Here is a 14,796-nt window from a genome sequence, read left to right on the forward strand (position 1 = left end):
CTATACCTGCTTCGGATTGCTATACTGGCTATAATCACTAGCTCTTGAAAGAGCTACACAGCTATACCTGCTAGACTCTCTGGTGAAGGAGAGATCCACCCACTGGAAGCTGGATCCTGGAATTGGGTCCAGGGTGGGTGGAGGACAGCGAGACCCCAGTCCAGCTACAGCAGCTAAGGGGCTACGATGCTTATAGTACTCCAGGATACTAGGAAGCAGCGATTGGCGGAGTGCCAGGCGGTCCGTCACAGCAGGGTTAAGGGGACAGGGGCACTTCAATGAGATAAAGTGGTTTGGATGCCTATAGTGTCCCTTTAACTTCTGAATAGAGTCTATAAAGGAGACAATGTTTATTTTTCTTCTCTTCATTTGCATTGTGTGCCCTGGCTGTGCCTTGTCTCTGGATTGTGATGGCATTTGCCGAATCTTTAATGTTAAGAAATCCGAGCATCTGGTGAAGAGAAGGTTAACACGCGTTTGAAGTGATTTTCAGTGAAGTGAGATCTGACCGGCTTTTCAAGCAAATTCGAACTAAATTTTAATTAGCTGAACACTGGAAACATTCTCAGTCTGGCTATTTGGCCTTGAGTTTCAAATTCACTTTGATTTTACTTCGAACAATGTACCAGAATAAAAAGATTGAAACTTACCTGGAGCTTTTCCGTTGCCCAGAAAATTGGCCAAACCTGTAAAGAGAGAGAGTCGGCAATCAGGGATCTGATACCCCGGGGCAAATAGAGAAACAACAGCAATCAGGGATCTGATACCCCAGGGCAAATAGGGAATCAACAGCAATCAGGGAACTGATACCCCAGGGGAAATAGGGAATCAACAGCAATCAGGGATCTGATACCCCAGGGCAAATAGGGAATCAACAGCAATCAGGCATCTGATACCCCGGGGCAAATAGAGAATCAACAGCAATCAGGGAACTGATACCCCAGGGGAAATAGGGAATCAACAGCAATCAGGGATCTGATACCGCGGGGCAAATAGAGAATCAATAGCAGTCAGGGATCTGATACCCCAGGGCAAATAGAGAATCAACAGCAATCAGGGATCTGATACCCCGGGGCAAATAGTGAATCAGCAATAAGGGATCTGATACCCTGGGGCAAATAGAGAATCAGCAATCAGGGATCTGATACCCCAGGGCAAATAGAGAATCAGCAATCATGGATCTGATAACCTGGGGCAATTAGAGAATCAACAGCAATCAGGAATCTGATACCCCAGAGCAAATAGAGAATCAGCAATCAGGGATAGGATACCCTGGGGCAAATAGAGAATCAGCAATCAGGGATCTGATACCACAGGGCAAATAGAGAATCAGCAATCAGGGATCCGATACCCCGGGGCCAATAGAGAATCAACAGCAATCAGGAATCTGATACCCCGGGGCAAATAGAGAATCAACAGCAATCAGGAATCTGATACCCCAGAGCAAATAGAGAATCAGCAATCAGGGATCGGATACCCTGGGGCAAATAGAGAATCAGCAATCAGGGATCTGATACCACAGGGCAAATAGAGAATCAGCAATCAGGGATCCGATACCCCGGGGCCAATAGAGAATCAACAGCAATCAGGAATCTGATACCCCGGGGCAAATAGAGAATCAACAGCAATCAGGGATCTGATACCCCAAGGCAAATAGAGAATCAGCAATAAGGGATCTGATACTCCGGGGCAAATAGAGAATCAACAATCAGGGATCATAAAGGAAAATAACTTTTTATTTTTCTTACCGTTAGCGTAAGGCTGTTGGAACAGACCTGAAAATTCAAAGAGAAACAAAGTAAGAAACAGTGATAAACAGTAACACACAGACAGCAATACACAGACAGCAAGAGACAGCGATAAACAGTGATACACAGACAGCAAGAGACAGCGATAAACAGCGAGACACAGACAGCGATAAACAGTCATACATAGACAGCAAGAGACAGCGATAAACAGTAATACACAGACAGCAATACACAGTGATACACAGACAGCAAGAGACAGCGATAAACAGTGATACACAGACAGCAATAAACAGTGATACACAGACAGCGACAAACAGTGATACACAGACAGTGATACACAGACAGCGATACACAGTGATACACAGACAGCGATACACAGTGATACAAAGACAGCGATACACAGTGATACACAGACAGCGATAAACAGTGATACATAGACAGCAAGAGACAGCGATAAACAGTGATACACAGACAGCAAGAGACAGCGATAAACAGTGATACACAGACAGCAATACACAGTGATACACAGACAGCAAGAGACAGCTATACACAGTGATACACAGACAGCAAGAGACAGCTATACACAGTGATACACCGACAGCAAGAGACAGCGATAAACAGTGATACACAGACAGCGATAAACAGTAATGCACAGACAGTGATACACAGACAGCGATACACAGTGATACACAGACAGCGATACACAGTGATACAAAGACAGCGATACACAGTGATACACAGACAGCGATAAACAGTGATACATAGACAGCAAGAGACAGCGATAAACAGTGATACACAGACAGCGATACACAGTGATACACAGACAGCGATACACAGTGATACAAAGACAGCGATACACAGTGATACACAGACAGCGATAAACAGTGATACATAGACAGCAAGAGACAGCGATAAACAGTGATACACAGACAGCAAGAGACAGCGATAAACAGTGATACACAGACAGCAATACACAGTGATACACAGACAGCAAGAGACAGCTATACACAGTGATACACAGACAGCAAGAGACAGCTATACACAGTGATACACCGACAGCAAGAGACAGCAATAAACAGTGATACACAGACAGCGACAAACAGTGATACACAGACAGTGATACACAGACAGCGATACACAGTGATACACAGACAGCGATACACAGTGATACAAAGACAGCGATACACAGTGATACACAGACAGCGATAAACAGTGATACATAGACAGCAAGAGACAGCGATAAACAGTGATACACAGACAGCAAGAGACAGCGATAAACAGTGATACACAGACAGCGATACACAGTGATACACAGACAGCAAGAGACAGCTATACACAGTGATACACAGACAGCAAGAGACAGCTATACACAGTGATACACCGACAGCAAGAGACAGCGATAAACAGTGATACACAGACAGCGATAAACAGTAATGCACAGACAGCGATAAACAGTAAAACACAGACAGCGATAAACAGTGATACACAGACAGCGAGAGACAGCGATAAACTAAGCAAGAGACAGCGATAAACAGTGATACATAGACAGCAAGAGACAACGATTGTGACAGATTCCCTAGACCTACGTTACAAATGGTTACTTTTTTTATTTGTTACATTGTATAGTTCGGTATTTGAACTTACCGACCACCTGAGACCTATCTATTTCATATACCGAACCATCTACCAAACAGCCAGATCACCCAGGGCAGGCGTATGCTGCTCATTGACCCTTTTCATCTTTGTTCACACCTCAATACAATTATACCAACATTCTGAGCGGTCGACTGGGTGGCCGCCGTTCATATGGCTGAACATGTGGCGGTGGCCATCTTTAGCCACAAACACATACAGCGGTGTTTGGTCGTCGAGTGCATGGAACTCAAGTCGGGCACTTGACGGCACGAACACCACCAGAACTTCCACCTCCATATAAGTTCGTAAGAACTGAATGGCATTCGGTAGGAGAAAGCTCCCGAACAAGGAATAAAGACTGCATATGCTCAGGAACAATTACGTTCGGTACTTTTATTATATTTATCACTCCCGAAAGTGACCGACTGCACAGCCTAATTTCATGGAACTCTTTTGGGGCAGGAGCCTCATGTGCGGTCGGTCAAACTGAGACTTCCATGGAAATCCTGAAACCTTGAACCCCTGTGCCTGGAGATAATTGAGTTTAGCACAGTGCTTGACTCAATTATCTCCCAGGTACAGAGGAAAGATTAACCGGTTTTGTATGGGAGTGCCCTGGATCTGAGAGCCAATGTGATTGTGTATTTGTTTTTACTGTAGTCTACTCTCAGGTCCAGAGGAGAGTGCCCCTTGCATGGGGACTGTCATAAAAGGCCAGTGTGGCTACCAATATATAATTTCTTGCTTACCCTCAACATAGAGTCTCATCTCATGTTTGTAGGGAACCGCTATACCAGCTATAATCACCAGCTCTTGTAAGATTTATACAGCTATACCGACCTGGATTTGGAAAGCATTACTAGGGGGAAAGAACATCTCTGGCGGCGAAACCCCTCATCCTCTCGGGGTGGCCGCCACAACGATAACACAGACAGCAAGAGACAACGAGAAACAGTGATACACAGACAGCAAGAGAGACAGTGATACATAGTTTCAGACAGTGATACAAAGTGAGAGACAGCTGTGGCGGACACCCCGATGGGAAGAGGGGTTTCACCGCCAGAGATGTTCTTTTCCCCCCCATTTTGAGTAGAGCTACAATAATCCTGAAAGCAATAATTATATTACCTCTCAGGTCAAGGACAAGCATAATAAAAATACGTCAAAATATATATTTAACAGTGAGATATTCGTTCAAGTTCTATATCCCAGGATAGCCTGGGTCTGAGTGCCCAACATATCCCGAAAGCGATCAAATCCCACGAACGCAGCCGAAACGCCGACGGGGTATAGTTTAGACCGACCGTATACGAGGTGCCTGCCCAAAATAGTTTCATGAAATCAGGCTGTGCAGTTGGTCTCTTTCGGGAATATCAAATACACAATATTTATATACGATTAATAGTTCGTGCATATGTTCACAGAGTATCTGTGGTTCGGGAGATGTTTCCACCGAATGCCACTTTGTTTGTATAATACCGAATATATTTGGATATGGAAATCTCAGCGGTGTTCCATACACTCGACGACCAAACAGCGCTGTCTGTGTTCGTGTCCCAAGATGGCCGCCACCACATGTTCGCACATACGAATGACGACCACCCAGCTGACCACTTACAATGTTGAGGTGATTGTGGTTACAGAGGTGTTAGCAGAGGTTAATGTCAACAAGCGGCACACTCCGTATATAGGTGGTCTGTCGTTCAGTGGATTATTCAAACGGGGCAAAGTTAACATATGTGGTGGATGTATTTCATTGAACAAACAAGCGAAGGGAACAAAGAGCTGTAGAATCCAGGGACAGGGAGATCTGTCACAACAGCGATATATACAGATGCACAGACAGCGATATGAAAATTTCCCACCTGCTTTAGATGACTTTGATCCAAGACCTGGGGAACACAAGTTCAATCATTGTAAGCGTAAGCCCCTGTGACTCCATAAAAACAAACATCTTCCACTCTGAGCACCAATTGATATGCACACACACAGTATTACAGAGCGCACACACACACACACACACACAGTATTACACAGATTGACATACACACACTAGCACAGTGTTACACAGATTGACATGCACACACTAACACAGTATTACACAGATTGACATACACACACTAGCACAGTGTTACACAGATTGACATGCACACACTAACACAGTGTTACACAGATTGACATGCACACACACACAGTGTTACACAGATTGACATACACACGCTAACACAGTGTTACACAGATTGACATGCACACACACACAGTGTTACACAGATTGACATACACACACTAACACAGTGTTACACAGATTGACATACACACACTAACACAGTATTACACAGATTGACATGCACACACACACACACACAGTGTTACACAGATTGACATACACACACTAACACAGTATTACACAGATTGACATGCACACACACACACAGTGTTACACAGATTGACATACACACACTAACACAGTATTACACAGATTGACATGCACACACACACACACACAGTATTACACAGATTGACATGCACACACACACAGTATTACAGAGCGCACACACACACAGTGTTACACAGATTGACATGCACACACAGTGTTACACAGATTGACATACACACACTAACACAGTGTTACACAGATTGACATGCACACACACACAGTGTTACACAGATTGACACACACACAGTATAACAGAGCGCACACACAAACACAGTGTTACACAGATTGACATACACACACTAACACCGTATTACACAGATTGACATGCACACACACACAGTATTACAGAGCGCACGCACACACACACACACAGTGTTACACAGATTGACATGCACACACACACAGTATTACACAGATTGACATGCACACACACAGTATTACAGAGCGCACACACACACAGTGCTACACAGATTGACATGCACACACACACAGTATTACAGAACGCACACACACACACAGTGTTAAACAGATTGACATGCACACACACACATTATTACAGAGCGCACACACACAGTGTTACACAGATTGACATGCACACACACACAGTGTTACACAGATTGACATGCACACACTAACACAGTATTACACCGATTGACATGCACACACACACACAGTGTTACACAGATTGACATACACACACTAACACAGTATTACACAGATTGACATACACACACATACCGTATTACAGAGCGCACACACACACAGTGTTACACAGATTGACATGCACACACACACAGTATTACACAGATTGACATGCACACACACACAGTATTACAGAGCGCGCGCACCCACACACAGTATTACACAGATTGACATTCACACACAGTATTACACAGATTGACATACACACACTAACACAGTATTACACAGATTGACATGCACACACACACAGTATTACAGAGCGCACACACACACAGTATTACACAGATTGACATGCACACACACAGTATTACACAGATTGACATACACACACTAACACAGTATTACACAGATTGACATACACACACTAACACAGTGTTACACAGATTGACATACACACACTAACACAGTGTTACACAGATTGACATACACACACTAACACAGTATTACACAGATTGACATACACACACTAACACAGTGTTACACAGATTGACATGCACACACTAACACAGTGTTACACAGATTGACATGCAGACACACACAGTGTTACACAGATTGACATACACACACACACAGTGTTACACAGATTGACATACACACACAGTATTACACAGATTGACATACACACACACACAGTATTACACAGATTGACATACACACACTAACACAGTGTTACACAGATTGACATACACACACTAACACAGTATTACACAGATTGACATACACACACTAACACAGTGTTACACAGATTGACATACACACACTAACACAGTGTTACACAGATTGACATGCACACACTAACACAGTGTTACACAGATTGACATGCAGACACACACAGTGTTACACAGATTGACATACACACACACAGTGTTACACAGATTGACATACACACACAGTATTACACAGATTGACATACACACACACAGTATTACACAGATTGACATACACACACTAACACAGTGTTACACAGATTGACATACACACACTAACACAGTGTTACACAGATTGACATACACACACTAACACAGTATTACACAGATTGACATACACACACACACAGTGTTACACAGATTGACATACACACACACACACAGTATTACACAGATTGACATACACACACTAACACAGTTTTACACAGATTGACATACACACACTAACACAGTATTACACAGATTGACATACACACACTAACACAGTATTACCTTGTTGCGGAATGAGACTGGGATAGCCTCCTGCTCCATTACCATAGCCTGGAAAATGGACAAACTGTAAGTGAAAGCTATGTCATGGGATGGGGAGCAAAGTGGGTACAGAGGATGGAATGTAAGGTTGTGGGTGTATAGGAGGCAGTGAGTTATGTAGGAGGAGAGGATGGTGTGGTGCAGTGGGGGATAGGAGGGAATGGGTATAGGGTGCAGTGAGGGGATAGGAGGAGAGGGGCATAGGGTGCAGTGTGGGGAGAGGAGGAGAGGGATATAGGGTGCAGGATGGGGAGAGGAGGAGAGGGATATAGGGTGCAGGATAGGGAGAGGAGGAGAGGAGCATAGGGTGCAGTGTGGGGAGAGGAGGAGAGGGATATAGGGTGCAGGATGGGGAGAGAAGGAGAGGGGTATAGGGTGCAGTGTGGGGAGAGGAGGAGAGGGACATAGGGTGCAGTGTGGGGAGAGGAGGAGAGGGGTATAGGGTGCAGGATGGGGAGAGGAGGAGAGGGGTATAGGGTGCAGGATGGGGAGAGGAGGAGAGGGGTATAGGGTGCAGTGTGGAGGAGAGAGGTATAGGGGTATAGGGTGCAGAGACTATACAGCTGCAGTGAATGATCAGAATCACCCACCGAGGATGTGAGGGTATTAGGGCATAACCCAAAATAATAACAAATAAAGAAGAGGCTGGAATGGGTTAACTAAACAAGTGCTCCCAAATACAGTCTCTATAGCCTAAATGTAACTGCTCCACTAGTATAGTATTGATCCCTCTTGGGGAAAGAAAAGAACAACCAAAAACCCAGTTGTAAACAGTGTAGGAGATATATATACAGTGCTATTTACGAAAAATATATTAAAATACAAAGGAACATCCGTTAGTCTGCAATAAATATAATAATCCTGCAGTACCTAAAGTAGCCTATATTGGCCGTTGACAGTAGCTTTTCAGTAACAAGTGTCTCTGTAGACGGCAATATGAGCTAAAGAGCATTAGAACTAAAAAATACAATGTATCCTTATTCAGTAATGGATAACAATATAGCCCTTAGTAGAGCAACATGCTACTATTGCACATCTATAAGTAGATAAATATACTTCCCAATGGTCTTATTGGTGGTTAGAGTACGGTCACCTAGATGCTCAGAGCTACCCCAGTACCAAAAAATTAGAAAAAGCGGCTATCTAAGAGTATGATCACTCAAATTAATGGCACAATTTAAACTAATTCCTAAATAGTAGATAAGGAGATCCCTAAACTCAATATCAAATAGATATAAAAACGGATGTTATGCTCAACGCGCGTTTCGGCGCAAACGTGCGCCTTTGTCAAGAGCTAACCGATTGTGGAAAAAGCGCCACTTTTTAAAACCCAGTAGTACCCGCCTATTTTCATGACATCACAGTAGTATTCCGACGGCACTGTGAGGGGGCGGGACTAGGGGAGTGACGGTGATAAGATCTCGGCATGGGGAGATTAACCCCTACAATGCCAGAGAATTGAATACTTGCTAAGTATCCCTGACAAAGGATCAATAGTACATATATGTAGTCCATCTAAAAAGTCAATTGAACTCTCTGAGTGAGAGAGATATAGGTATATACAAAAAAACTGGATATAGAGTATGTAACGGCACCCCCAGGCATAAAAAGTGGTTAAAAGCTGTTTAGTAGATCTTCCCTTCCAGAGACACAGGCACAGCTACTGTAGACACCAATACACCAAACCGGAGAAGCATATGAGTGCTTTCAAACATATGAATGCTGTAAACAGCCAAATAGGAAAAACCATACAAATAGGTTTAAACTCCTAGCAGTCAAACTGGAACAGCATACAATAAATCCCCCCAAGAACGAGACAAAGCTCCGTGTTGAGGGTCAAGCAGTGAACAGCCAGAGCTGTGGGCTTATTGTTCCTATATACACATTAGTACCACCCACAGGGTTTTGGAAAACAACCAATAAACATGTACAATACACTCAGATACTCCCACACAAAATCCTCCCCTCTGCCTGTGATACAATTACCTTACACAATGGGTAATGTAATTATCACAGACAGAGAAATACAGTTTTTCCACATTATTCATAACTTTAAAAGTATGCATCACATTCACATGAATATACATTTTCAGAATCAGCATACTCCAAATACAAACATACGTCAAAATCATACAAATTGGTCCAGTGGTTCAAAAGATAGATCGTAGTCCTTTGTGACCAAATGAAGCATGGCTTTTCTGCCCAAAACCAGTTCCACAGAGTCTTCTAACCTGGAGATAATTGGGAAGTAATCCAATTATCTCCAAGGACAGAGGCAAAACTCCATTGAACACATGGCAGCAAAAGACAATAAAATACATAAAAATATATAACTGTGCAGCCATTGCATAAACAGGTACATTCAACATATCCCCAGACAGCTCAGATCTGAGCACACATTATTACTGAATGACGCTCAGACCACACACATACAGTTCAATTGCCATGGAGCCAAAGTCTTTCCCATAGTCTTTCATTATACGAATGGGCTCCATGGCATAGCTATCTGGGGTATCACTGCTCAAACAGGGCAAGCACCGAATGACCCGGCTTTCATGTCTTTGCAGGGGAAAATCAAGCGTTTCAACATGGGGCCATAGTCTAAAGGCAGCAGGCGGGCAGCCAGGCTCCTCCAATGCACAGTGGCGAGATTGGTCTCGTCACAGAGTAGATATGAAAAAGTGACTGAGAGTCAAGAGTGGAACAAGATAGCTGGATCATAGTATTCAAAATAATGAGTATAAATAAAGCCTATCCTTCTCCACCATGTCATGTATGACACATGTTTATGGAAGCTCCCACAGTGAGTGGAGTGGGAGAGGGAGTTCTGATTTATAGTGTAATAAATGATGGTGTAAGGTATAATCCTGCCACAGCAGTGATCATCCATCCCATACAAGCTATAATAAATGGAAAGTAAAAGTCTGAGCTTCCACGGACATGAAGAATCCTTTCAATGTAACTCAAGTCACAGAAGTAGTACATATATTCACATGTAAATTTAAATAAATGGTGCCTTCATTCAACCCTTTGGGTTGTAGTGTTTTGAGGCGGTAAATCCAAAAACCTTTGCGCTGTCTTTTTGTAAATAGCACTGTATATATATCTCCTACACTGGTGACAACTGGGTTTTTGGTTGTTCTTTTCTTTCCCCAAGAGGGATCAATAAAGATTTATGTTTATTATTTTTTAGTTCTATTTATGCTCCATAACTAGCAACTCATTTCTCTATACTAGTGGAGCAGTTACATTTAGGGTATAGAGACTGTATTTGGGAGCACTTGTTTAGTTAACCCATTCCAGCCTCTTCTTTGTATAGGGTGCAGTCGGGGAGAGGAGGGGAGGGGTATAGGGTGCAGTCGGGGAGAGGAGGGGAGGGGTATAGGGTGCAGTCGGGGAGAGGAGGAGAGGGGTATAGGGTGCAGTCGGGGAGAGGAGGAGAGGGGTATAGGGTGCAGTCGGGGAGAGGAGGAGAGGGGTATAGGGGTATAGGGTGCAGTCGGGGAGAGGAGGAGAGGGGTATAGGGTGCAGTCGGGGAGAGGAGGAGAGGGGTATAGGGTGCAGTCGGGAGAGGAGGAGAGGGGTATAGGGTGCAGTCGGGGAGAGGTGCAGTGTGGGGTTATGAGAAGAGGGCTATAGGGTGCAGTATGGGGGTAGGAGGAGAGGGCTATAGGGTGCAGTGTGGGGGTAGGAGGAGAGGGCTATAGGGTGCAGTGTGGGGAGAGGAGGAGAGGGGTATAGGGTGCAAATTGTGGAGAGGAGGAGAGGGCTATAGAGTGCAGTGTGGGGAGAGGAGGAGAGGGGTATAGGGTGCAGTGTGGGTAGAGGAGGAGAGGGGTATAGGGTGCAAATCGGGAAGAGGAGGAGAAGGGGAGATAATAGGAGAAGCGGACAGAGGAATCACATACCATTTTTAGGGGGTTTCCCAGCTCCTCCTGGAAACAAAGTACATATTAAAGCATGATGATGGAAGTAATGGTTTCCATATATTGAGATGAAGCCGCCCCACGACTGACCACCGTCACCCAAACCGACTGAGCACCGTCACCCAGTCACCGTCGCCCTTTGGTGGCTCACCGTCACCCATTGCTGACCGACTCTGCAGACACACGCTAAGCACCCCACACAAAGATCTAATAGTCTAAGTTGTGCACAGTACAATGAGGCCAATACCTTGCATGGCAGCATTTCCTGGGAACATTCCAGCACCATTTCCATATCCTGAGGGTAAAAAGAGAAAAATATGATTTAGGGGAGTGGAGGATCGAGGAAGTATGAGAGTTAGAGAGAGGTAGAGAGACAAACTGAGATAGAGACAGAGATGCAGAAACAGAGATAGAGAGACAGACAGACAGACAAACAGAAACAGTGCTATATAGACAGGCAGAAAGAGAAATAAAGAAAGATAGAAACAGTGGGATAGATAGAGAGATAAAGAAGGAAAGACAGACAGAAAAAGATACATACAGATAGACAGAAAATGGAAACAAGGAAATTGAAAATTCATACCAGATTTGGAAACTTTCCCTAGAACATAAAATGTAAACATTGAGAAACAGACTCAAAGTATAATCACAATGTCACACATTGTGCATACAGACAGTATACACACATACACAGTATATACACAAATTGTACACACACACAATGTCACACAGTATATACACACATTGTACATACACACACACAGTCACACAGTATGTCACAAAGTATACACACACACAATGTATACACAGTGTCACTCACGTACACACACACACTGTGACAAACTCCCCTCTCCAAGTGAGTTTGCCACGAGCTCCTGGAGGGGCCAGCTTGCCAGCCTCCTGCCCACAGACTATGGGCCCTGCAGGGAAACTTGTAAAAGCTACCAAACTTGACCGACTGTTAGCACTGATTTCCCTGTAACTGTTTTGGGCATGGGGCCATGTGCGCGGTCGGTCAAAACTATGACTTCCAGGAAATTCCTGAACCGATCTGGGTGATTTTTGGATATGTTGTTCCCCCAGATCGGGGCTATCATTATGGGGATATGTTGGATTTTGGGGTACTTTCTGAACTTTGTGAAAATGTGTTCTTTTCTGCCTGGAGATAATTGAGTTACTTACAGGACTTTACTCAATTATCTCCTAAGCAGAGGGGAGGGATTGTGTGCTGTACATGGGCGTGTCACAGACTGTATGTTTGTTCTGATTGGTTTATGTCCTTTGTGTTCCTGTGCCCCATCAGATCCAGGGGGTGTTCCTCTGGCCTGGGAAATTGTATAAAAGGCCAGTGTGTCCCATTAAACTGGAGATTCCTGCTTGCACTCCAAACTGTGTGTCGTCCTGTTATTGGAGGGAAAGAAGATTTGCTCCTGTGTCTGCTGTTCCAGCTTGCAGGAGATTCAACGGGGAAAGTCCTTGTAAGGACTAGAGCTAATTCCCTATTTGGTTCCAGAGTTCCCAGAACTGAGTGTCGTCTCGGGATCAGGGACAAAGGTAGGGCAGAGGCCAACTGCACTCTGCCCAGCTGCCAGCTCTTCTGCTGGGGTGCTGAGACCATAGTCCGGCTCAGTAGCCAAGGGAACATGGAAGTCAGTAGGGGTTAACATCACCTCTGTTACTCCTGGTGCCATGCTAAGAGTTAGCTGGGGAGGGGAATTTGTACTTACCCCCTCCTCCTGTTGTCCCGGTGAGGGTAGTTGGGGATCTGGACAGGCTTTCCAGCATCCCTGTAGGTCAGGCACAGAGACCACGGTCCCATCTGCGCCGTCTGGGAGATTGGTGTCTCCCCTTGTTAGGGTAAGCTGCTGCTGGGGAGAGGGGGTGCTGTGCTCCTCTCCCTGAAACACAGGCTGCCGCTGGAGAGGGAGACCAACTGTCTCTGCTCTCTGTAGGACACCCTGCTGCTGGGGGGGAAGGACGACACCTTCGGCCCCCTGTAACTCACACTGCCGCTGGGGAGGAAGGACGACACCTTCAGCTCCCTGGGGTTCACACTGCCGCTGGGGAGGAAGGACGGCACCTTCAGCTCCTGTAACATATACTGCTTGAGACTGGGTGTCCATATCCTCAACTTCCACAGTAGTCGCTCAAATGCCATTGCTGCACGGTTCTCAGCACTCAACTGGCACATTACTTTGGAGACCACCTCGTTTGTAAGGTCTGGGCCATAGCAGACCAACCGCCTCTTTACCTCCTCAATGTAATCGTCACCCTCGTAGCAACGTATCATTTTGAGGTGCTCTTCGCAGGGCTCTATCCATGCCTGCTCCATGCTGCTGCAGATAGGGACGCTGCCCAATGGCTAGCGTTGCCCTCAATTTGTAACTCCAAACGTTACCAGTGTCTCTGAGCTGCTTCTCCTCGCACTAGGAAGCCATCCCACCGCTGCCAACAATGTAACGGAGCTCCGTGTACTCCGACCGAGTACCCTCTGTTGATGGATGCTCCTAGCGCTCTCAGAGGACTCCAAGCACTGCAGACGACACCACAACCACCGCAGGCTCCACAACCGCCGTAGCTTAACTGGAGCCGCGCCGTCTTCCTTCCACCCTGGATCGGCTTCTGTCCTCCAGGACCGTGTGGGGAAGACCTCTCCTCCAGGAGAGCGTATCCGGAACAAGCTCTTAAAAGAGCTAAGTGATTAAGCTCAGGGGAATATGCAGAGCATAGCAATCCCCAGTGTGATACAGCAATTCCCTCCAATAACGAGACAAGGCTACGTTTTGAAGGGTCAAGAAGAACTGAGGACTGGAACACCCAGCCTGCTTTTTATTACAAAAAGGTACATACAGGACACTCCCAGGGGGAGGATGAAATTAACCAATCACATATATGGTAACACCCCCACGTCTCCTCCCCTCAGATAAACACATAACATAATTATAACGTACAATATTTTACCCAAGTTCTGGATGTACCCCAAAAACAGGGGGTACAGCTTAATCCGGTATCGCTTGATAGCTCTCATTCAGGGGAACAATATATCCAAAATTCAGCCCATTCGGATGAATGGTTCCGGAGATACAGAGTTCCAAAGTTTTGACCGACC

General features: G+C 45.1%; 1 protein-coding gene across 5 annotated transcripts in view; it reads right to left on the reverse strand.

Annotated features, from left to right (window-relative positions):
* The window catches only part of GREP1 (glycine rich extracellular protein 1), a 135,732-nt gene that overhangs the window by 35,878 nt on the left and 85,058 nt on the right, over positions 1-14,796 (reverse strand). For all 5 annotated transcript variants that reach the window (XM_063430916.1, XM_063430919.1, XM_063430918.1 and 2 more), the window contains 7 exons: positions 12,271-12,288; positions 11,935-11,982; positions 11,670-11,696; positions 7,722-7,769; positions 5,249-5,275; positions 1,749-1,775; positions 651-686 (listed from right to left, as the gene is read on the reverse strand). In XM_063430916.1, the coding sequence (XP_063286986.1) occupies positions 651-686; positions 1,749-1,775; positions 5,249-5,275; positions 7,722-7,769; positions 11,670-11,696; positions 11,935-11,982; positions 12,271-12,288 (231 nt within the window). The remainder of the gene's footprint in view (positions 1-650; positions 687-1,748; positions 1,776-5,248; positions 5,276-7,721; positions 7,770-11,669; positions 11,697-11,934; positions 11,983-12,270; positions 12,289-14,796) is intronic.

This window comes from Pelobates fuscus, chromosome 8, assembly GCF_036172605.1.
Source record: "Pelobates fuscus isolate aPelFus1 chromosome 8, aPelFus1.pri, whole genome shotgun sequence".
Taxonomy (NCBI): domain Eukaryota; kingdom Metazoa; phylum Chordata; class Amphibia; order Anura; family Pelobatidae; genus Pelobates; species Pelobates fuscus.